Source organism: Salmo trutta, chromosome 37 (genome assembly GCF_901001165.1).
Source record: "Salmo trutta chromosome 37, fSalTru1.1, whole genome shotgun sequence".
In the NCBI taxonomy this organism is placed as follows: domain Eukaryota; kingdom Metazoa; phylum Chordata; class Actinopteri; order Salmoniformes; family Salmonidae; genus Salmo; species Salmo trutta.
This window is the reverse complement of record NC_042993.1, coordinates 847,497-873,976: the sequence shown is the minus strand read 5'-3', so window position 1 is coordinate 873,976 and position 26,480 is coordinate 847,497. Positions and strand designations below refer to the sequence as shown.

At 42.7% G+C, this 26,480-nt stretch overlaps 1 protein-coding gene across 2 annotated transcripts; it reads left to right on the top strand.

Moving 5' to 3' along the window:
- The first annotated feature begins 1,500 nt into the window (after positions 1 to 1,500).
- On the top strand, positions 1,501 to 26,360 carry LOC115177494 (tuftelin). Of its 2 annotated transcripts, XR_003872414.1 has the most exons (13): positions 1,501 to 1,792; positions 10,725 to 10,802; positions 12,036 to 12,146; positions 12,239 to 12,325; positions 12,412 to 12,474; positions 13,651 to 13,737; positions 14,944 to 15,054; positions 15,219 to 15,442; positions 15,569 to 15,674; positions 20,907 to 20,990; positions 22,748 to 22,842; positions 24,578 to 24,921; positions 24,967 to 26,360. XR_003872414.1 is itself a non-coding variant. In XM_029738315.1 (12 exons), exons 1-12 carry the CDS (start codon positions 1,730 to 1,732, stop codon positions 24,648 to 24,650), a joined length of 1,182 nt encoding a protein of 393 aa, XP_029594175.1. In that variant the 5' UTR covers positions 1,501 to 1,729; the 3' UTR covers positions 24,651 to 26,360. The 2 variants fall into 2 exon arrangements, 1 of the variants encoding a protein (XP_029594175.1); XM_029738315.1 differs by having other exon boundaries at positions 24,578 to 26,360.
- The last annotated feature ends 120 nt before the right edge of the window (positions 26,361 to 26,480 follow it).

Genomic DNA, 26,480 nt, shown 5'->3' with positions numbered 1-26,480 from the left:
GTCTGGGTCTGTACTCACTGAGACCATAGCTGTCTGGGTCTGTCCTCACTCTGAGACCCTAGCTGTCTGGGTCTGTCCTCACTCTGAGACCATAGCTGTCTGGGTCTGTACTCACTGAGACCCTAGCTGTCTGGGTCTGTCCTCACTCTGAGACCATAGCTGTCTGGATCTGTCCTCACTCTGAGACCCTAGATGTCTGGGTCTGTACTCACTGAGACCATAGCTGTCTGGGTCTGTCCTCACTCTGAGACCCTAGCTGTCTGGGTCTGTCCTCACTCTGAGACCATAGCTGTCTGGGTCTGTCCTCACTCTGAGACCCTAGCTGTCTGGGTCTGTCCTCACTCTGAGACCTTAGCTGTCTGGGTCTGTACTCACTGAGACCCTAGCTGTCTGGGTCTGTCCTCACTCTGAGACCCTAGCTGTCTGGGTCTGTACTCACTGAGACCCTAGCTGTCTGCGTCTGTCCTCACTCTGAGACCATAGCTGTCTGGGTCTGTCCTCACTCTGAGACCATAGCTGTCTGTGTCTGTCCTCACTCTGAGACCCTAGCTGTCTGGGTCTGTCCTCACTCTGAGACCCTAGCTGTCTGGGTCTGTCCTCACTCTGAGACCTTAGCTGTCTGGGTCTGTCCTCACTCTGAGACCTTAGCTGTCTGGGTCTGTCCTCACTCAGGCATATACGTGGTGGGTTTAAGAGACTGATTTACTGTGTGTGTATCGGAATGTTTTGATGGATACTTGGGACATTGAACCCCCCCCACACACAAACATACACACAAAAAAAGATGGAGACTCCTGCTCAGCGCAACCATTAATGACCATTAATACATTTTGATCCAATTTGGGTTCTGTGTGCAGCCTGAGCTCTGGATCAGAACACTGAGACCTGCATGCTACTGCTGCTGCGGACACACTGATGGAGCACTGTCTCCCTCTCTCTCTGTGTCTGTCTGTCTGACTTTGTCTGGTTCAGTTTCCCTGTGTTTTTGTGGTCATGAGTAGCCTATTTGCCTGTGGAACAACTATATTTGTGTCCCTCAAACCTGAATGCAATACTCAACTGAAATAATATCGTAATTTCCTAACAATTTTCCTAATATGTGATCGGCATGGTATGAGATTGAGTTTCGGATGTAATGAGATTGAGTTGTATTATTTTGTTATCTGACAGGTATTTACCTGCGTAGTCAGCGCTCCTCTGACTTTTTCAGTTGTAGCGCACAGCGCGGGGGCGTGACGGGAGACAGAGCGAGCTGGCTACAGAGAAAGAAGAGGCAGCGAGACATCCCACTCCCTATTTTGTTCTGTTTCATGGACGTCAATGAACTAAGAAGAATACCAGACCCAGCTGCTGTCGTATTGGTGTCTATGGGAGAGCCACCCCCTTAAGTAGACAGGAACTGATCATTTTTTGTTCGATGGTTAACGTCCTGAGTGAACTATCTTTAGTTATTCAACGTCTTTGCTGCCTGTGCACTGAGGTCACGCGCATACATTCCTGAGGGAGGGCGGGAGTGGAGGGAACTGCCTGATTAAACTGGTAGTAAAGAGCAGCGTCGACTGTTGTTCAAATCAACCGTGATCTTCCGTCTGCGAGGGCAAGAGGGAGACAAGAGGACGAAAACCCGTTTTCCCTGTTTGTTTAGAGAAAATAATTCTATATAAGCAACGTTGAACAACTCTTTCATATTTAAGCTATATAATTATTTATCTATCTTATCTGTGTGAAGATGAACGGGGTAACGCGGAGTCTGTGTACATTTGAGGACATCAGAGCTGATGAGAGAACAGCGGTAAGACAAAAACTATTTAAGTGAACATGTTTTACTATCCTTGTCACTGCGTTCCGGATGGCTAGACAGTCTGGCAGGCAGGCAGACGGAGAGGCGCCACTGACGTGTGTCAAAGGTTATGTTATGTTATCACTATGTGGCTGCTTTATTTTTCCCACTTTTTTAAATATATTTTTTTCATTTATTCATGCCAACCTGTTGGATATGCAAATTATTTTACATTATAATCTGACATCAATTACAATATTTAATTTCACCGATAGCACAATACCTTACTTTAATGGTATCATTTTGTGTCCCAAAGTAAGTATTGGTCTTAGATCCTCCTGACTGAAGTCTTATCAGGCTTACTAGCTTCCTCTGGTGTTAATGGGCTTTTTCTAGTAATTATAGTATTAACACACACACACACACACACACACACACACACACACACACACACACACACACACACACACACACACACACACACACACACACACACACACCATATTAGCCCAAATAACATCTGTGATCTGGCCAGAGGGACCAGACTGCTGTCACAAGTGAGCATCTTCATGTAGGGCTTACAGTAGTGTCAGCCAGAAGACTAGCCTACTTACCCTACAGTAAGACAGCTTCCTCAGTGTCCTCTCTCTATGCCAGGGGTGTCAAACTCATTTTGTCCCACGGGGGCGCATTCGGTCTTCCTCCTTCCTCTGTGATTATTAGTGAGCTGGCCACAGTCAATAAACTGTATTAATGTAGGTCCATTATTTGCTTTAGGTCATTTTAAAGTATAAAAACATTTTATTTTTGTATTTTTCCTTAAACCAGCAGCGGGCAGGATTGGTCCCCATCGCGGGCGGGATCCAGGCCGTATGTTTGACACCCCTGCTCTATGCCCGTTAGACATTGTCATGTACCATAATTGTAGTGATTTAGGGTGGAACACATCTGTGAGGGGCATTGAACCAGTGATCCACAGGGCAGGCACACTACATCCAGACTGAGAACCAGGCTTATACAACCTTATAAGGTCCTTTGAGCTCTGCTCCACCTACATGTTTACATCACCAGTCATTATCCCTGGTATAGAAGCTCTTAATCTCCTGTCTGGCTGGAGAAGGTTAATCATTGACCCTGTTAGACAAATGGCTCTGATGATGGTCTGTGTTCTATCTGGGGCCTGACCATTGGCCCACAACATGACACGTTCACCAGATAAACACAGTCTCCTGCAGAGCCATACAACAGCATGATGTTGACCCTTAACTTTTCATTCCCTTTGGTCAAGGTTTGAGAATGATACACTGATCCTAGATATGTGCCTGTAGGTAACCTCGACCAGGAGCAACAGCCTATCAGAATTTAAGAACTTAACTTACCTATCAGCATGGTATAGGGCTATAAAACTGGATTATAAGGTCAAGGTACACAGTCAAATGATGAAGCACATGGCTATATACATAACCTATGCTTTGTTCATGCTAGTCGGGTTTATCTTGTTTTATATTTGAACATAAACAACTAGGGGTGTGGGAACGATGCAGCTCTCAAATTAGAATCACCCCCTAATACAACGTCGTCCTTATCAGATACAATGGAACAACAAACATTCTACACCCACATTCTTGACTTATCGTATCTGATCTGATATGGTTATTAAGACCAGGGAGATACAGCAACATGGAATAAATATAGGAGGAATATGGTTATTAAGGCCAGGGAGATACAGCAACATGGAATAAATATAGGAGGAATATGGTTATTAAGACCAGGGAGATACAACAACATGGAATAAATATAGGAGGAATATGGTTATTAAGACCAGGGAGATACAACAACATGGAATAAATATAGGAGGAATATGGTTATTAAGACCAGGGAGATACAGCAACATGGAATAAATATAGGAGGAATATGGTTATTAAGACCAGGGAGATACAACAACATGGAATAAATATAGGAGGAATATGGTTATTAAGGCCAGGGAGATACAGCAACATGGAATAAATATAGGAGGAATATGGTTATTAAGGCCAGGGAGATACAGCAACATGGAATAAATATAGGAGGAATATGGTTATTAAGACCAGGGAGATACAACAACATGGAATAAATATAGGAGGAATATGGTTATTAAGACCAGGGAGATACAGCAACATGGAATAAATATAGGAGGAATGTGGTTATTAAGACCAGGGAGATACAACAACATGGAATAAATATAGGAGGAATGTGGTTATTAAGACCAGGGAGATACAGCAACATGGAATAAATATAGGAGGAATATGGTTATTAAGACCAGGGAGATACAGCAACATGGAATAAATATAGGAGGAATATGGTTATTAAGACCAGGGAGATACAGCAACATGGAATAAATATAGGAGGAATATGGTTATTAAGACCAGGGAGATACAACAACATGGAATAAATATAGGAGGAATATGGTTATTAAGACCAGGGAGATACAGCAACATGGAATAAATATAGGAGGAATATGGTTATTAAGACCAGGGAGATACAACAACATGGAATAAATATAGGAGGAATATGGTTATTAAGACCAGGGAGATACAACAACATGGAATAAATATAGGAGGAATATGGTTATTAAGACCAGGGAGATACAGCAACATGGAATAAATATAGGAGGAATATGGTTATTAAGACCAGGGAGATACAACAACATGGAATAAATATAGGAGGAATATGGTTATTAAGGCCAGGGAGATACAGCAACATGGAATAAATATAGGAGGAATATGGTTATTAAGGCCAGGGAGATACAGCAACATGGAATAAATATAGGAGGAATATGGTTATTAAGACCAGGGAGATACAACAACATGGAATAAATATAGGAGGAATATGGTTATTAAGACCAGGGAGATACAGCAACATGGAATAAATATAGGAGGAATATGGTTATTAAGACCAGGGAGATACAACAACATGGAATAAATATAGGAGGAATGTGGTTATTAAGACCAGGGAGATACAGCAACATGGAATAAATATAGGAGGAATATGGTTATTAAGACCAGGGAGATACAGCAACATGGAATAAATATAGGAGGAATATGGTTATTAAGACCAGGGAGATACAGCAACATGGAATAAATATAGGAGGAATATGGTTATTAAGGCCAGGGAGATACAGCAACATGGAATAAATATAGGAGGAATATGGTTATTAAGGCCAGGGAGATACAGCAACATGGAATAAATATAGGAGGAATATGGTTATTAAGGCCAGGGAGATACAGCAACATGGAATAAATATAGGATGAATATGGTTATTAAGGCCAGGGAGATACAGCAACATGGAATAAATATAGGAGGAATATGGTTATTAAGGCCAGGGAGATACAGCAACATGGAATAAATATAGGAGGAATATGGTTATTAAGGCCAGGGAGATACAGCAACATGGAATAAATATAGGAGGAATATGGTTATTAAGGCCAGGGAGATACAGCAACATGGAATAAATATAGGAGGAATATGGTTATTAAGGCCAGGGAGATACAGCAACATGGAATAAATATAGGAGGAATATGGTTATTAAGGCCAGGGAGATACAGCAACATGGAATAAATATAGGAGGAATATGGTTATTAAGACCAGGGAGATACAGCAACATGGAATAAATATAGGAGGAATATGGTTATTAAGGCCAGGGAGATACAGCAACATGGAATAAATATAGGAGGACGGGCTGATTCTGTGCTATAGCCTTGTGAAAGACCTTTTAAAGTCCATTTAGGCTAAAAGTTATGAGAAGAGGAGGACTGCGAAATATAAGGAAAATAAATGTTCCCAAAATTGCAACAGTGAAGGGTGTGTTTGTGTGTGTATGCAGGTATGTGTGCCCTCCAGCTGTAGTTGAACTATGCCTGGATAGAAGGAACACTGTGAGAGTGAGTATTGATATTATGCAGAACATTGACAGAACAGCCAGTACATTCCTCATGACTATCTATTAATCCACACTCTCATTCATTCTTAAATATAACATCCATCCAGTCACCAGAGAGTTTTGGTAATTCTCTTCTTTTCCGTCACTAGGCTTTTGTCAGCATTCCTACTTTTTAAATAATGCCTCATGATCCACCCTGATTCCTCATGTTTACTGAGCTCACCCATCCCTCCCCATTACCTCGCTATGGAGAATGTGACATCACTGTCTGGAACTGTGCAAGACATGACCTTCTGACTCATCTGAGGAGGAACCAGAAACAGTCTTCCCACCACCAGGAACTAGTAGAAGAAGCATCAACTCACACACTAAACAAGACAACCTCATTCCATTTCCACACTATAGGAAGCAGTAACTCACACACTAAACAAGACAACCTCATTCCATTTCCACACTATAGGAAGCAGTAACTCACACACTAAAGACAACCTCATTCCATTTCCACATTATAGGAAGCAGTAACTCACACACTAAACAAGACAACCTCCTTCCATTTCCACACTATAGGAAGCAGTAACTCAGACACTAAACAAGACAACCTCATTCCATTTCCACACTATAGGAAGCAGTAACTCACACACTAAACAAGACAACCTCATTCCATTTCCACACTATAGGAAGCAGTAACTCAGACACTAAACAAGACAACCTCATTCCATTTCCACACTATAGGAAGCAGTAACTCAGACACTAAACAAGACAACCTCATTCCATTTCCACACTATAGGAAGCAGTAACTCATGCAGGTCTTGTTGCTAAGTATGTATGTTGCTAGCGTAGAAAGTACTACTCCCTCAGTAAAGATGAATAGGTACATGCCTAGAACTCATTCCACAGGAAACCATAACTCTGTCATCATTTGTACAGATTTATCACCTAGTACCCCCAGAGGAAAGAACAGACAATGCTCATAACACTTTCTTTATTTACCCGTGTGCACATCTTATTTACCCGTGTGGAGGTCTTATTTACCCGTGTGGAGGTCTTATTTACCCGTGTGGAGGTCCTATTTACCCGTGTGCACGTCCTATTTATCCGTGTGCACGTCTTATTTACCCATGTGCACGTCTTATTTACCCGTGTGCAGGTCTTATTTACCCGTGTGCAGGTCTTATTTACCCGTGTGCAGGTCTTATTTACCCGTGTGCAGGTCTTATTTACCCGTGTGCAGGTCTTATTTACCCGTGTGCACGTCTTATTTACCCGTGTGCAGGTCTTATTTACCCGTGTGCACGTCTTATTTACCCGTGTGCACGTCTTATTTACCCGTGTGCAGGTCTTATTTACCCGTGTGCACGTCTTATTTACCCGTGTGCAGGTCTTATTTACCCGTGTGCACATCTTATTTACCCGTGTGCTCGTCTTATTTACCCGTGTGCACATCTTATTTACCCGTGTGCACGTCTTATTTACCCAGACTGGGTCTCTGGGCAGCAGACTGGGTCTCTGGGCAGCAGACTGGGTCTCTGGGCAGCAGACTGGGTCTCTGGGCAGCAGACTGGGTCTCTGGGCAGCAGACTGGGTCTCTGGGCAGCAGACTGGGTCTGTGTCGCCATAGTCTGTTTTCCCTGTGGATGGCTGCCATTACCCGATCCTTGTTGTTTGTGATAGTGTACAGAGTAGGCCAAGGTGTGTCTGTTTGGTGATGGATTAGATGAACCTTTGTCTGCTTCTCTATTTTATGTTATTTATTTCACCTTTATTTAACCAGGTAGACTAGTTGAGAACAAGTTCTCATTTACAACTGCGACCTGGCCTAGATAAAGCAAAGCAGTGCGACACAAACAACAACACAGAGTTACACATGGAATAAACAAACATACAGTCAATAATACAGTAGAAAAAAGTCTATATACAGTGTGTGCAAATGAGGTAAGATAAGGGAGGTAAGGAAATAAATAGGCCATAGTGGTGAAATAATTACAATATAGCAATTAAATTGTGATAGATATGCAGAAGATGAATGTGCAAGTAGAGATACTGGGGTGCAAAGGAGCAAGATAAATAAATACAGTATGGGGATGAGGTAGTTGGATGGGCTATTTACAGATGGGCTATGTACAGGTGCAGTGATCTGTGAGCTGCTCTAACAGCTGGTGCTTAAAGTTAGTGAGGGAGATATGGGTCTCCAGCTTCAGTGATTTTTGCAATTCGTTCCAGTCATTGGCAGCAGAGAACTGGAAGGAAAGGCAGCCAAAGGAGGAATTAGCTTTGGGGGTGACCAGTGAGATATACCTGCCGGAGCGCGTGCTACGGGTGGGTGCTGCTATGGTGACCAGTGAGCTGAGATAAGGTGGGGCTTTACCTAGCAAAGACTTATAGATGACCTGGAGCCAGTGGGTTTGGCGATGATGGTTTCTATACGAGAGGCAAGGGGACCTGTCTCTAGGGACACATTACTGTTCCTCTAACAGAACATTCTCTCTTTATTTCTCTCTACTCTCTACTCTTTCTCTCTCTTTCTCTCTCTCTCTCTCTCTCTCTCTCTCTCTCTCTCTCTCAATTAAATTTCAATCTCTACTCTCTATCTCGCTTCTCTCTCTCTGTCTCTCTGCTGGTCTTTGTCTCCCTCATTGTTTTCTGTCTTTCTTTATATTGCTGGATTAGTCCTACTGTCAGGTGGCAATAGACAGAATTGAGAGATAGATGGTGGGATGGTGAGAGGGGGGAGAGGGAGAGGGGGAGGGTTGTTTGCGCTCAGTCAGCAGTCTGATAGAATTTAGGTTCACCCTCTCTCCCTTTTTGACAATATCTTCCCTCTCTTCCCACTCCCTTGTCCTCTCCTCCCCTGCTCCCTCTCTCCATCCTCTCTCCTTTTCCTGCATGTGTCTTTGTTGAGTGTGTGTCCTGTCCTAACAGGTAATCAGTGGTACCCGTGTCTGTCTGTCATACACCACTTCTCTCTAACAACACAATCATCATCGTTACGCAACACACATACCTGTTATTACCTCATTTGTCCTGATCCACACGGCCTGGTAGGTACTGTGTACTGTATGTGCCAGAGATGCCCGCTGGCGCTGCCCATGGCTACCTCACTGACTGAAACAAGCGCTACTACATACCATTTGGTTAAGTGTTGAATTCTTTCACGTAAGTATACCGAAAATGACCTACCCAATCTTAAAACATACTTCCTGAGTAATTACCAGGTGAATACTACTTAATGTAGTGCTACTTATATCTGTCCGGAGGAGTTTTTGTCCAAAGTGTCATTATGTCATTGTGATGGCTGTCAGTGTGAGTCAGTAGTGAGGAATGAGACATTTAGTGGGTGGTTTCTGGGTAATGGTTTTAAAATGGCCGCTGATGAAAGGAGGCTTTGTGATGCACTACTCTGGTGCGCCAACATAATGCTGGCAGGGTAGAGAGCTACAGAGAACGTCAACATACCTCACATATTGTAACTCTCCTAACTGGCCTGACTGGATGGGTCAAAACAACACAGTCAATATGCAGCGGAACAGTAGCTAACCACAGTGTGTTTCTGTGGGTTCAAACACTTTACAACTTCACAGTATTTGTTGTGTCTGTCTTGTCTCAGAGTTAACTTGAGTTTAGACTTCAGGACACAGAAATGTACACAGAGGAGAGTAAAGAGAACATGATGTGTTGTTGGTTTCCAGTTAGTCTGGTTTATCATCTCTATAACCCTGCTCCCTCAGCCTCATGCACACACACAACCACACACACAACCACACACACAACCACACACACAACCACACACACCCCCCTCTCAGCTGGTAATATGGGGGTTTCCTGTCCAGCGAGAGACACAACCACACACACACCCCTCTCAGCTGGTAATATGGGGGTTTCCTGTCCAGCGAGAGACACAACCACACACACACAACCACACACACACCACCCTCTCAGCTGGTAATATGGGGGTTTCCTGTCCAGCGAGAGACACAACCACACACACCCCCTCTCAGCTGGTAATATGGGGGTTTCCTGTCCAGCGAGAGACACAACCACACACACCACCCCTCTCAGCTGGTAATATGGGGGTTTCCTGTCCAGCGAGAGACACAACCACACACACCCCCTCTCAGCTGGTAATATGGGGGTTTCCTGTCCAGCGAGAGACACAACCACACACACCACCCCTCTCAGCTGGTAATATGGGGGTTCCCTGTACAGAGGAGAGACACAACCAGACCTCACTGCCCTCATAGTGACTCATGGAACAGTATTATGTGTGTGAGAAGAGAGTTTAGGTTTCTGTGTGTGTGTGTGTGTGTGTGTGTGTGTGTGTGTGTGTGTGTGTGTGTGTGTGTGTGTGTGTGTATGTGTGTGTGTGTGTGTGTGTGTGTGTGTTTTCACCCTGACCCACTCTTCCTGAGTTGCATTGTTTTGGAGCCAGATAGTTTAGTTTATGGTTACTGGGAGACTTGGTTACCATGGAAATGTTCCTTCCCACTTCAGTACAGTTTTTCTGCCCACTGTCTCCCGGAATTCTAATGGAGATTTCTATTGGTGCTGGCATCGATCTCTAGTTCTGGGTTTTCCAAGTTGGAACGCCATTCAAATGGAACATTCTGTCTCTGAGCAACTTTATGCTTCTGTTCTGTCTCTTTCTCTCTCTCTCTAACCACAGGCTCCCTACACACTAGATTACTGGGTACTGGCCTCCAGTCAGTCCCTCCCTCCCTCCCTCCCTCCCTCCCTCCCTCCCTCCCTCCCTCCCTCCCTCCCTCCCTCCCTCCCTCCCTCCCTCTCTTCCTCTCTGTCCTACACACTAGTTTACTGGGTACTGGCCTCCAGTCAGTCTCTCCCTCTCTCCCTCCCACCTTCCCTCTTCCTCTCTGTCCTACACAGTATTACTCATTTTCTCCTCCCTCTTTTTCCCCCTCCTCCGTTTACAGTAGTTTCCTCCTTACCCCCACCCCTCTCTCTCTCCATCCCATAACGGGCTCTTTGTAACTGCTTCTCATTTCATCTTTTCTTCGTCTCGTTCGTCAGGATGGGTGCAGGAGACTGAGGCTGACTCTCCACCAGCAGAACCAGTCCGGGAGGGTCACAGAACAACCCTGGAGCAAGGTAAGAACCTAGAACCATGACCTAGAACCCTAACCTTTAAACCAGACCTAGACCCTCAACACACACCTAGAATTCTGTATGCATTAGCCAACTACTACAATTACAACAGAGGGGACAGGAAGGAAGTCATGGAACTCCATCCCTGGATGGATGGAATTGTATCCCTATGTGTACTATGTGTACTATGTGTACTATGTGGATAAAAGTCCATGGCAGAACAGAATTCTGAACCTTCACTGTTACTGTAAATGAATATACATACATAGTATTAAGCCCTTCTGAAATCGCTGAGGGTTTTAGTGTGTTTTAGTGGACCAGGGGATGGCTGGGGTCACTGTCCCTAACACACGTTGATAGTGTGTTGAATCAGAAAAGAGTAGCACACACACACACACACACACACACACACACACACACACACACACACACACACACACACACACACACACACACACAGGGTGCTAGTTCACACACAGACTCACAAACAGGTCATAAAATGTCATGGCTGCCATTCGGTTTCCATCAGAGTCTTATGCAACTGCTCTTGAAACTGTTCTTAAGACTGTTCTTAAGACAGCAATGTTGGAGAGGAGAGACAGACCACTGCCCAGCTTACTAAACTTATACAGTGTAACTCTCTCTCTCTCTTGCGCTTTCTATTTCTCCCTCGCGCTCCCTAACCCTCTTCTTTCTTTCTCTTTCTCTTAGAGTTTATGGAATGGTGGTGATCACCATAGCAATCAGGGCTAAATGTAATGTCTGCTGATTATGGGGGCTTTATACACACACACACACACACACACACACAGGAACACTGCTCACACACACACACAAACACAGGAATCCTGTATACACAGATAAATAGTTTCCAGAGTTTGTTCTTGAAGCGGTGGACCTAAATGACAGATGTGTTATAATGCTGTATACATTCTACAACTCCCCTTCTGTTTCACAGAACCTCCATTAGTTTGTAACCTGTCAGACATTCTCAGTGCTATTCTGAATATCATACCTACTACTGTATATGGGACTGAATGGAACATCTTGATGTCATATCCTGTTGGTCCGTCACTGAGTGTCCTACCTAATCTAGTGTTGCAACACGTAACTCCTCTCACACATTCATGTCACCACACTCAGAATCTCTTCATGTTCACACATGCTGGAGAATTGGAAATATTTTCACACTATTCCAAGTATCACAAACTCCTCTCCCTCCCTGATTTTTTTCAGCCAATCGGACGAGCGTTTGCTCTGGTGCAGCCAACCAGTGATAGGCCTGCTCTGAAGCCTGAACCAATCAAACCCTCTGAGGAGAAGGCTGAACAGGTTGAGGTCATCAAGGTGGGTGGGGCTTAATGTTTGAGGGTGTGTGTGTTACCAGGGTGTGTAATGTGTAATGTGTGTGTAATGCGTCTGTATTCCATGTGTTGCAGGTGTATCTGGAGGATCGTAGACAGGAGCAGCAGAGACACCAGCAGAGCCTCAAGATGTTGTCAGATGAAGTCTCCCAGATACAGGAGGTAAGACACATTCTCGCTCTCTCACTTTCTCTCTCTCTGTGTGAGTCTGTCAGTAACAGGTGTGTGTGTGTGTGTGTTTTGCTCAGGTGAGATACTGTCTGAAGACCCTGAGGGAACAGATGGCAACCAAGAACAAAGGACAACAAAAGGTATGGGCACACATTTACATTTACATTTGAATCATTTAGCAGACGCTCTTATCCAGAGCGACTTACAGTAGTGAATGATGTTTGTGTGTACAGGTGTTGTTATGGAACACATTTATGTTTATGTGTACAGGTGTTGTTATGGAACACATTTATGTTTATGTGTACACGTGTTGTTATGGAACACATTTATAATGTTTATGTGTACACGTGATGTTATGGAACACATTTATAATGTTTATGTGTACACGTGTTGTTATGGAACACATTTATAATGTTATGTGTACACATGTTGTTATGGAACACATTTATAATGTTTATGTGTACACGTGTTGTTATGGAACACATTTATAATGTTTATGTGTACACGTGTTGTTATGGAACACATTTATAATGTTTATGTGTACACGTGTTGTTATGGAACACATTTATAATGTTTATGTGTACACGTGTTGTTATGGAACACATTTATAATGTTATGTGTACACGTGTTGTTATGGAACACATTTATAATGTTTATGTGTACACGTGATGTTAAGGAACACATTTATAATGTTTATGTGTACACGTGTTGTTATGGAACACATTTATAATGTTTATGTGTACACGTGTTGTTATGGAACACATTTATAATGTTTATGTGTACACGTGTTGTTATGGAACACATTTATAATGTTTATGTGTACACGTGTTGTTATGGAACACATTTATAATGTTTATGTGTACACGTGTTGTTATGGAACACATTTATAATGTTATGTGTACACGTGTTGTTATGGAACACATTTATAATGTTTATGTGTACACGTGTTGTTATGGAACACATTTATAATGTTTATGTGTACACGTGTTGTTATGGAACACATTTATAATGTTTATGTGTACACGTGTTGTTATGGAACACATTTATAATGTTTATGTGTACACGTGTTGTTATGGAACACATTTATAATGTTTATGTGTACACGTGTTGTTATGGAACACATTTATAATGTTTATGTGTACACGTGTTGTTATGGAAGCAGTTGTTTAGCGTCATCATTCATTTTGATACCTAATGATGACATATGAAATATGTCCTGTTTGTGTCACTTCTCCCTAAATGTGTGTCTCATATCTCCTCTCGTTCTCTCCATCCCTCACTATTCCCTCTCTTTCTACATCCTTCTCTCCCCCCAGTTTCTTGCTAGTGGCTACAGAGTCAGCACTCCCTCCAATCAGAACATCTCTTCTTCCTCAAAGGGAGGAGCTAAAGATGATGGGCAGGTGAGGGGCTTTTCACATGCCCTATACACACAGGTTCATGTGGGGTGTGTGTGTGTGTGTGTGTGTGTGTGTGTGTGTGTGTGTGTGTGTGTGTGTGAGCTTAAATGTGTGTGAGAGCTTATGTGGGTGTCTAACACCTACATATCAAGTCTTAGACTGACCCAGTTCCGAGATCATTGGTGTGTGTGTGTGTCCATTTTAGTGTGAGTGTATTCACAAATACAGAGAGGGTGAGAGAGTGAGAGAAGAAGAAAGAGAGGTGAGGGAGAGGGACACCACCCAGGAGAGAGATCTGGAAGGCCTGGTACAGTCCGTTCCTCCTCTCCTCCTGTGTTGTTGAGTGTGTCTGTGTTCTTCTCCCTCCATTGTTCTACATTCCCCAAATGACTGCCTGTTTAATAGCTTTGGTTTAGTCTTGGGGCCAAGCAGATAATGGGCGGTCCCAAGGCTATTCATGTCAGGATTCAGGAACCTTTTCAGAAGAGTGAATAGGGCTGACTTTAACCGTTTGTGTGCGTGCAGCGTGTGAATGACGCATGAGTAGCAGTTGGCATTACAGAAATATGAGTGGAAAACTTTCGCCTTTGTTCAGCTTACATCAGAATCTCTCCCTTTGTAACCCCTGCTATGACACACAGACACATACAGTCACACCTCACTCTTTCTCACTCTCTCCCTCTGTCATTGAAATGTAAAAATAGATTGTTCTGTAATTATTTGCATATTAGCATTTTGCGTTTCCTCATTCTCTCTCTCTCGTCATTAATCTGATTCAAATGTGTAAACAAAGGGCCGAGCCGCTCCCACTACAGTAGAATCAACACTAAGAAACCAATACTATACAATACAGTACTGCACAATTCTATACAAAACAATACTACACAATACAGTACTACACAGTACAGTACTTAAGTGATAATCCCAGAGTAGACGGTGTTTGGAGGATTTATTGGCACGGATGTTGTTAGGCCCGAGACGAACACTATACTATACAATACACTACTGTACAAGGCTTTACAATACAGTAGTACACAACCGTATACAGTACTTCCCAGAAACCGGGGGAGCCAGGAGTTTACAGTGCTTTGATCAGTCTGTTGGCTGAATTAGTTTATGAACAGGATATTAGTGGATTCTTGGAGCTTCACTCAAATCTATGGAAACAAACAGTTCCTTTATTCCCTCTTTCTTTCTCTCTGTCTTCAGGGAGGGGAGGATGAGGTGGAGAGGGCGAAGATGAGGGAGGTCAGTAAGCGTCTGTATGCTCAGCTACAGGAGGCCGAGAAGAAACACCAGGAGGAGAGAGAGAGACTGCAGGTAAAACACACATACATACATACATACATGCATGCATGCATACACACACATACTTACCAACATACATATATACACACACATCATACACACACACACACACACACACACACCAAAGTGCTGTAGGTCATAGTTTCATGAGTTAACTCTGTCCTTTTCCTGTGCAGGCTGAGGGTGTGGATCTGCGCCAGCGTCTGGGGGAGCAGGAGGAGAAGCTGAAAGGGGTGGAGGAGAGTAGTGAGAGGAAGGACCAGAGGATTGAGGAGCTCCAGAGGCTGCTGGGAGGCATGGCGCAGGAGAGCCAAGCCCTACGAGACACACTGAGGAACAGAGAGGAGGAACTCAGGGAATTACGCAAAATCAGAGAGGAGGGAAAGAACGAGGAGCAGAGGTGAGGAGGACAATAAACAGAGCGCACACACACACACACACACACACACACACACACACACATATATATATATATATATATAGACGAGGAGTGTTCCCAGCCACTCATGCTGTGTGTTCTTCTCAGGTCAGAGCAGTTGGAGAAGGAGCTGGCCATTCTGAAGGAGAAGATCCATCATCTAGATGACATGCTGAAGAGCCAGCAGAGGAAAGTCAGACACATGATCGAACAGGTGAGACGCACACATGCTATAACAGGACTATAACAGGACTATACCATGCTATAACATGCTATAACAGGACTATAACATGCTATAACATGCCATAACAGGACTATCACATGCTTTAGCAGTACTATAACAGGACTATAACATGCTTTAACCTCTATGGGACCGGCGGGACGAATTCGTCCCACCTACGTAACAGCCAGTTGAATCCTGTGGCGCGATTTTCAAAACCTTTGAAATGCTATTACTTCAATTTCTCAAACATATGACTATTTTACAGCTATTTAAAGACAAGACTCTCGTTAATCTAATCACACTGTCCGATTTCAAAAAGGCTTTACAACGAAAGCAAAACATTAGATTATGTCAGCAGAGTACACAGCCAGAAATAATCAGACACCCATTTTTCAAGCTAGCATATAATGTCACAAAAACCCAGAAGACAGCTAAATGCAGCACTAACCTTTGATGATCTTCATCAGATGACACACCTAGGACATTATGTTATACAATACATGCATGTCTGTTCAATCAAGTTCATATTTATATCAAAAACCAGCTTTTTACATTAGCATGTGACGTTCAGAAAAAGCATACCCCCCGCAAACTTCCGGGGAATTTACTAACAATTTACTAAATTACTCACGATAAACGTTCACAAAAAGCATAACAATTATTTTAAGAATTATAGATACATTACTCCTCTATGCACTCGATATGTCCGATTTTAAAATAGCTTTTCGGATGAAGCACATTTTGCAATATTCTCAGTAGATAGCCCAGCCATCACGGCTAGCTATTTAGACACCCACCAAGTTTAGCACTCACCAAAATCACATTTACTATAACAAAAATGGTCTTACCTTTCCTGTTCTTCGTCAGAATGCACTCCCAGGACTTCTACTTCAATAACAAATGTAGGTTTGGTCCCAAATAATCCATCGTTATGTTCCATCAGCGACGTTTTGTTCGTGCGTTCTAGACACTAGCCCAATGGTAAATAACGGTCGTGCGCATGGCGCATAACGTGACAAAAGATTTCTAAATATTTCATTACCGTACTTCGAAGCATGTCAACCGCTGTTTAAAATCAATTTTTATGCCATTATTCTCGTAAAAAAGCGATAATATTCCGACCGGGAATCTGCAATTAGGTAAACAGCCGAAGGAAAATACTGCACGGGGTCGAATCGGGCATGCGCCTAATTCCATTGTCCTCTGATGGGCCACTTGGAAAAGGCAATAATGTGTTTCAGCCTGAGGCTGCCTCGTCATCGTTCAGGTTTTTCCCGGGCTCTGAGAGCCTATTGGAGCCGTAGGAAATGTCACGTTACAGCTAAGATCCTGACTCTTCAATAAACAGAAGCAAGAACAACAACACCTTGTCAGACAGGCCACTTCCTGCATGAAATCTTCTCAGGTTTTTGCCTGCCATAGGAGTTCTGTTATACTCACAGACACCATTCAAACAGTTTTAGAAACTTTAGGGTGTTTTCTATCCAAAGCCAATAATTATATGCATATTCTAGTTACTGGGCAGGAGTCATAACCAGATTAAATCGGGTACGTTTTTTATCCGGATGTGAAAATACTGCCCCCTAGCCCAAAGAAGTTAACAGGACTATAACAGGACTATAACAGGACTATAACAGGACTATAGCAGGACTATAACAGGACTATAACAGGACTATAGCAGGACTATAACAGGACTATAACAGGACTATAACATGACTATAACAGGACTATAACAGGACTATAACAGGACTATAGCCGGACTATAACAGGACTATAACAGGACTATAACATGCTATAACAGGACTATAACAGGACTATAACAGGACTATAACAGGACTATAACATGCTATAACAGGACTATACCATGCTATAACAGGACTATAACATGCTTTAACAGGACTATAACATGCTTTAACAGGACTATAACATGCTATAACAGGACTATAACATGCTATAACAGGACTACCATGCTATAACAGGACTATAACATGCTATAACAGGACTATAACATGCTATAACAGGACTATACCATGCTATAACAGGACTATAAGAGGACTATAACAGGACGATAACATGCTTTAACAGGACTATAACATGCTTTAACAGGACAACAACAGGACTATTACATGCTTTAACAGGACTATAACATGCTTTAACAGGACTATAACAGGACTATAACAGGACTATAACATGCTTTAACAGGACTATAACAGGAATATAACATGCTTTAACAGTACTATAACAGGACTATAACATGCTTTAACAGGACTATAACATGCTTTAACAGGACTATAACAGGACTATAACATGCTTTAACAGGACAATAACATGCTTTAACAGTACTATAACAGGACTATAACAGGACTATAACAGGCTTTAACAGGACTATAACAGGACTATAACAGGACTATAACAGGCTTTAACAGTACTATAACAGGAATATAACATGCTTTAACAGTACTATAACAGGGCTATAACATGCTTTTACAGGACTATAACAGGACTATAACAGGACTATAACATGCTTTAACAGGACAATAACATGCTTTAACAGTACTATAACAGGACTATAACAGGACTATAACAGTACTATAACAGGACTATAACATGCTATAACATGCTATAACAGGACTATAAAATGCTTTAACAGGACTATAACAGGACTATAACATGCTTTAACAGTACTATAACAGGACTATAACATGCTTTAACAGTACTATAACATGCTTTAACAGGACTATAACATGCTATAAGAGGACTATAACAGGACTATAACATGCTTTAACAGGACTATAACATGCTATAACAGGACTATAACATGCTTTAACAGTACTATAACAGGACTATAACATGCTTTAACAGGACTATAACATGCTTTAACAGGACTGTAACATGCTATAACAGGACTGTAACATGCTTTAACCTCTCTAGGGTATGTGGGACGAAATCGTCCCACCTACTCAACAGCCAGAGGAATCCCGTGGCGCGATATTCAAATACCTTAGAAATGCTATTACTTCAATTTCTCAAACATATGACTATTTTACACCATTTTAAAGACAAGACTCTCGTTAATCTAACCACACTGTCCGATTTTAAAAAGGCTTTACAACGAAAGCAAAACATTAGATTATGTCAGCAGAGTACACAGCCAGAAATAATCAGACACCCATTTTTCAAGCTAGCATATAATGTCACATAAACCCAAACCACAGCTAAATGCAGCACTAACCTTTGATGATCATCATCAGATGACACTCCTAGGACATTATGTTATACAATACATGCATGTTTTGTTCAATCAAGTTCATATTTATATCAAAAACCAGCTTTTTACATTAGCATGTGACGTTCAGAACTAGCATACCCACCGCAAACTTCCGGTGAATTTACTAAATTACTCACGATAAACGTTCACAAAAAACACAACAATTATTTTCAGAATTATAGATACAGAACTCCTTTATGCAATCGCTATGTCCGATTTTAAAATAGCTTTTCAGCAAAAGCACATTTTGCAATATTCTGAGTAGATAGCTCGCCATCACGGGCTAGCTATTTTGACACCAACCAAGTTTGGCACTCACCAAACTCAGATTTACTATAAGAAAAATTTGATTACCTTTGATGTTCTTCGTCAGAATGCACTCCCAGGACTTCTACTTCAATAACAAATGTTGGTTTGGTTCAAAATAATCCATAGTTATGTTCAAATATCCTCTGTTTTGTTCGTGCGTTCAAGACACTATCCGAAGGGTGACGCGCCCGGCGCGTATTGTGACAAAAAAATTCAAAATATTCCATTACCGTACTTCGAAGCATGTCAACCACTGTTTAAAATCAATTTTTATGCTATTTTTCTTGTAAAAAAGCGATAATATTCCGACCGGGAAACCCTGTTTTCGTTCAAAGACTGAAAATCTAAAATGGACTCTTCACGTGCACGCGCGCCCCCGTCTCATTGTTCTCAGATCGACCACTTACCAAATGCGCTACTGTTTTTCAGCCATGGCCTGCAAAGTCATCATTCAACATTCTGCCGCCTTCTGAGAGCCTATGGGAGTCGTAGGAAGTGTCACGTTACAGCAGAGTTCCTCAGTTTTCAATAAAGAGAGTGTAGAAGGCCGAGAAATGGTCAGAGAGGGCACTTCCTGTTTGGAATCTTCTCAGGTTTTTGCCTGCCATATGAGTTCTGTTATACTCACAGACACCATTCAAACAGTTTTAGAAACTTTAGGGTGTTTTCTATCCAAATCAATTATATGCATATTCTAGTTTCTGGGCAGTAGTAATAACCAGATTAAATCGGGTACGTTTTTTATCCGGTCGTGCAAATACTGCCCCCTACCCTAGAGAGGTTAAAAGTCAGAAATAGCAATAAAATGAATCACTTACCTTTGATGATCTTCGTATGGTTGCACTCACAAGACTCCCATTTACTCAATAAATGTTTGTTTTGTTCAATAAAGTCCCTTTTTATATCCAAAAACCTCAGTTTTGTTTGCGCGTTTTGTTCAGTAATCCACAGGCTCAAATGCAGACACAACAGACAGACGAAAAATCCGAAAAGTATCAGTAAAGTTCGTAGAAACATGTCAAACGATGTTTATAATCAATCCTCGGGTTGTTTTTAGTCATAATAATCAATAACATTTCAACCGGACAAAAGCTTCGTCAATATAAAAGGAAAACAAGAAAGGCGTGCTCTCGGTTGCGCACATGAAAAACCTCTGGGACACTGCAGTGTCCACTCATTCAGAGTGGTCTTACGCTCTCATTTTTCAGAATACAAGCCTGAAACAATGTCTAAAGACTGTTGACATCTAGTGGAAGCCATAGGAAGTGCAATTTGAGTCTTAACTCGATGGATACTGTAATGGCATTCAATAGAAAACTACAAACATAACATAATCCCACTTCCTGGATGGATTTTTCTCAGGTTTTTGCCTGCCACAGTTCTGTTACACTCACAGACATCATTTTAACAGTTTTGGAAACTTTAGAGTGTTTTCTATCCAAATTTACCAAGCTTCTGGGCCTGAGTAGCAGGCAGTTTACTTTGGGCACGCTTTTCATCCGGAGGTGAAAATAGTGCCCCCTACCCTAGTGAGGTTAACAGGACTATAAAAGGCTATGACAGGACTATAACATGCTTTAACAGGACTATAACATGCTATGACAGGACTATAACATGGATGTGTGTGTGTGTGTGTGTGTGTACAGCTGCAGAACTCTCGTATGGTGATCCAGGAGAGGGACCGTGTTATCAGAGACCTGGAGGAGAAGGTGGCTTTCCTGGAGGCAGAGGTCAGTACCAACTAACCATACCTGGGATTTGTAGTATTTTGTTCACCAGCTACTGTTGCTCTGAACTGTAGTCTTTTATGCCTGCAACACAGAGTAGGGTTTGACTTCCTCCAACCTCTGGCCCTACAGTTGAAGTCAGAAGTTTACATACACTTTAGCCAAATACAGTTCAACTCAGTTTTTCACAATTCCTGACATTTAATCCTAACAAAAATTCCCTGTCTTAGGTCAGTTAGGATCACCACTTTATTTTAAGAATGTGAAATGTCAGAATAATAGTAGAGAGAATTATTTATTTCAGCTTTTATTTCTTTCATCACATTCCGAGTGGGTCAGAAGTTTGCATCCACTTAGTTAGTATTTGTTAGCATTGCCTTTAAATTGTTGAACTTGGGTCAAACATTTTGGGTAGCCTTCCACAAGCTTCCCACAATAAGTTGGGTGAATTTTTGCCCATTCCTCCTGACAGAGCTGGTGTAACTTAGTCAGGTTTGTAGGCCTCCTTGCTCGCACATGCTTTTTCAGTTCTGTCCACACATTTTCTAGGTCAGGGCTTTGTGATGGCCACTCCAATACCTTGACTTTGTTGCCCCAACTTTGGAAGTATGCTTGGGGTCCTTGTCCATTTGGAAGACCCATTTGTGACCAAGCTATAACTTCCTGACTGATGTCTTGAGATGTTGCTTCAATATATCCACATCATTTTACTCCCTCGTAATGCCATCTATTTTGTGAAGTGCACTAGACCCTCCTGCAGCAGAGCACCCCCACAACATGATGCTGCTACCCCCGTGCTTCACGGTTGGGATGGTGTTCTTCGGCTTGCAAGCCTCCCCCTTTTTCCTCTAAACATAACGATGGTCATTATGGCCAAACAGTTCTATTTATGTTTCATCAGACCAGAGGACATTTCCCCAAAAAGTATTATCTTTGTCCCCATGTGCAGTTGCAAACCATAGTCTGGCTTTTTTATGGCGGTTTTGGAGCAGTGTCTTCTTCCTTGCTGAGCGGCCTTTCAGGTTATGTCGATATAGGACTTGTTTTACTGTGGATATAGATAATTTTGTACCTGTTTCCTCCAGCATCTTCACAAGGTCCTTTGCTGTTGTTCTAGGATTGATTTGCACTTTTCACACCAAAGTACGTTCATCTCTAGGAGACAGAACGCGTCTCCTTCCTGAGCGGTATGACGGCTGCGTGGTCCCATGGTGTTTATACTTGCGTACTATTGTTTGTACAGATGAACGTGTTACCTTCAGGCATTTGGAAATTGCTCCCAAGGATGAACCAGACTTGTGGAGGTCTACAATTTGTTTTCTGAGGTCTTGGCTGATTTATTTTGATTTTCCCATGATGTCAAGCAAAGAGGTACTGAGTTTGAAGGTAGGCCTTGAAATACATCCACAGGTACACCTCCAATTGACTCAAATGATGTCAATTAGCCTATCAGAAGCTTCTAAAGCCATGACATCATTTTCTGGAATTTTCCAAGCTGTTTAAAGGCACAGTCAACATAGTGTATGTAAACTTCTGACCCACTGGAATTGTGACAGTGAATTATAAGTGAAATAATCTGTCTGTAAACAATTGTTGGAAAAATTACCTGTGTCATGCACGAAGTAGATTGTGCATGACTTGCCAAAACTATAGTTTGTTAACAAGAAATTTGTGGAGTGGTTGAAAAACGAGTTTTAATGACTCCAATCTAAGTGTATGTAAACTTGCGACTTCAACTGTATGTATGTGTGTGTGTTTAGAACCGGGAGATGCATGATCAGATGGACTGCTTCCTGGGAGGTGAAAGGTCAAACTCGCACCTCTCATCAGACCGCCACGCCCAGATTGTCTACAGGTAATTCACATCCAGTAACACAGGCAGACACACACCCATCATAGACCTGTCAGATTGTCTACAGGTAATTCACGTCCAGTAACACAGGCAGACACACACCCATCATAGACCTGTCAGATTGTCTACAGGTAATTCACATCCAGTAACTCAGGCAGACACACACCCATCATAGACCTGTCAGATTGTCTACAGGTAATTCACATCCAGTAACACAGGCAGACACACACCCATCATAGACCTGTCAGATTGTCTACAGGTAATTCACATCCAGTAACACAGGCAGACACACACCCATCATAGACCTGTCATCAACTCAGCACACACCTGCCCCCTCATATACAAATTAGTACTTAAGCTCTCTTTCACACACACACACACACACACACACACCTGACCTGTCATCAACTCGCCACACGTCTGACCTGTCATCAACACGCCACACGCCTGACCTGTCATCAACTCGCCACACGTCTGACCTGTCATCAACACGCCACACGCCTGACCTGTCATCAACTCACCACACACCTGACCTGTCATCAACTCGCCACACGTCTGACCTGTCATCAACTCACCACACACCTGGCCTGTCATCAACTCACCACACACACCTGACCTGTCATCAACTCACCACACACCTGACCTGTCATCAACTCACCACACACCTGGCCTGTCATCAACTCACCACACACACCTGACCTGTCATCAACTCACCACACGCCTGACCTGTCATCAACTCACCACACGCCTGGCCTGTCATCAACTCACCACACGCCTGGCCTGTCATCAACTCACCACACGCCTGACCTGTCATCAACTCACCACACACCTGACCTGTCATCAACTCACCACACGCCTGACCTGTCATCAACTCACCACACGCCTGACCTGTCATCAACTCACCACACGCCTGACCTGTCATCAACTCACCACACACCTGACCTGTCATCAACTCACCACACGCCTGGCCTGTCATCAACTCACCACACATGCCTGACCTGTCATCAACTCACACCCACGCCTGGCCTGTCATCAACTCACCACACATGCCTGACCTGTCATCAACTCACACCCACGCCTGGCCTGTCATCAACTCACCACACACGCCTGGCCTGTCATCAACTCACCACACGCCTGGCCTGTCATCAACTCACCTGACCTGTCATCAACTCACCACACGCCTGGCCTGTCATCAACTCACCACACACCTGACCTGTCATCAACTCACCACACACCTGACCTGTCATCAACTCACCACACACCTGGCCTGTCATCAACTCACCACACACACCTGACCTGTCATCAACTCACCACACACCTGACCTGTCATCAACTCACCACACACCTGGCCTGTCATCAACTCACCACACACACCTGACCTGTCATCAACTCACCACACGCCTGACCTGTCATCAACTCACCACACGCCTGGCCTGTCATCAACTCACCACACGCCTGACCTGTCATCAACTCACCACACGCCTGACCTGTCATCAACTCACCACACGCCTGACCTGTCATCAACTCGCCACACACCTGGCCCCTCATTCCCCTGACTGACCAGAAACATCCGCCTGGCCTCACACAGCCCTCCACACACACTTCTAACCCCAGCACATCCCCATAGTGTCCCTCAACTGTTCACTAGTAATGTGTTCCCCAGAGTAAAACCTTGGCATCGATCTCATTTGTCTCTCTCTCTCTCTGTTCTCTCTCTCTTTCTCCCTCTCCTCCACAGTAAGCCTTTGAAGCCCACCAACTCGTCCAACAAGCCTCTTCCCTTCATCAAAATCATTGAGACCAAGTCCTGAACTGGTGAAAGCGAGGGAGAAGGGGCTAATCTAACGACACCAAACCTGCTAAGCTAAGCAACAACGGACTGAAGTAGACCACCACCACATAAATACCACAACAACATCACAGTACACGTGTGAAGTTTAAACTGAGGTGACCACAACAACATCACAGTACACGTGTGAAGTTTAAACTGAGGTGACCACAACAACATCACAGTACACGTGTGAAGTTTAAACTGAGGTGACCACAACAACATCACAGTACACGTGTGAAGTTTAAACTGAGGTGACCACAACAACATCACAGTACACGTGTGAAGTTTAAACTGAGGTGACCACAACATCACATCAACTGACCACCAGCCACGACCATCAACCACCCATGGCCACACTCCTTCGATAGGACACTATGCAATGTGTGTGTGTGTGTCAGAGGAGGCTGGTGGGATAAGCTATAGGAGGAGGGGCTCATTGTAATGTCTGGAATGGTATACATGGAACAGTCAAAATGGTTTCCATATGTTTACTGTGTTTCATACCGTTCCATTTATTCCTCCTATAGCTCCTCCCACCAGCCTCCTCGTGTGTGTGTGTGTACGGTTTTGGATTGTGTATGGACTTTGATGTAGATAGATATACTGATAGAGTTGATTCACAATAGAAGTCTATTTATTCATAGCAGACAGATTTATTCTTTCTAACCCAGTGTCATAATCTATTGTCATCTGTTGAAGTCAGTCTGAAGGACTTTACTACTGAGAGAGAGGACCAGAGACAGTGTGATAGCAGTACCCTGTGGTCAGTGAGGGTCTGATAACAGACCCTGTACTTTGGCCTCAGAGAGGAGGCAACCATGCCAGGTTGGGCCATAACAGAGAAATAAAATGGCCGATGAGTGAGAGGGGGATCGAAGAGAGGGAGAGAGATGGAGGGTAAGAAATCTGTATTAAATGGATCAGAATACAACCAGTTTGTCATCATTTTACCATGGCACCAAGGCAGGATAGAGGGAGTGTTGCTACAGTATATAGGTATTGGAGAAGCAGAAACACATTAAGGATAGAGGATATAGTTTTCCATCAAACCCTTCTGTAACCCATTAACCTACTTCCTGTGTCTGTGGCCTAGAGTCCACTGTTAGAATCCTCTTTATTTGACACCTGAAAGGGAGGAAGACAATCTTTGACTTTTTGTAAATATACTTATATGGTTACGCAGCGGCCACAGTGATGTGTCATGGTTTGAATACAAAGTTAAAGCCCATGTTTGTTATTTTGTTCATTGAGAAAGTGAGATGTTTGGTCTAATATGTGTGGATTAGAAGTCCCCCTCACCAATACTGATGTCACTTTAAAGTCTGAAGAAAATGAAGATGATTCATTCTGACAAGTACTTACTAACCTTGCAAGAAGTCTTGTTGACATTATCCATATTTTTGCATGCATTTCAGTTACCTGAAGTTTCATCCACTATCACCAGCTTTGTACATAACTATATTTATTTGTTTATGTGGTATTCTTTGATATTTCTTTTGTTTGTTTTATCCTTCAGGCAGGAATGTTTGGCCTGACACTTAGTGTGTGACAATCATCTTTATGTATTTATGTGAAAATACATCTTTTCATTGTAGGGAAAACAATTTCAGTAGACATTTTAGTGTGTGCTAACAACATATATACTTTGTGTTTGAGTTATTTTAATAAATGTATGAAAATAATTGTTTTATGAGGTGGTACTAGTGAGTCAAATATTCTCATTCACATTTCTATATTACATCTAAATTCATTATAATTTAATTCTATATTATGTAGTTTATGTATAGTGTAGTACTGTAGTTTATGCATA

Excerpts from the sequence above, each read along its gene's own strand:
- LOC115177494 (XM_029738315.1), top strand. The coding sequence starts at position 1,730 with ATGAACGGGGTAACGCGGAGTCTGTGTACATTTGAGGACATCAGAGCT. Across the intron at positions 15,055-15,218 it reads AGGAGAGAGAGAGACTGCAG|GCTGAGGGTGTGGATCTGCG; the intron begins GTAAAACACACA and ends TTTCCTGTGCAG. Across the intron at positions 20,991-22,747 it reads TGGCTTTCCTGGAGGCAGAG|AACCGGGAGATGCATGATCA; the intron begins GTCAGTACCAAC and ends GTGTGTGTTTAG.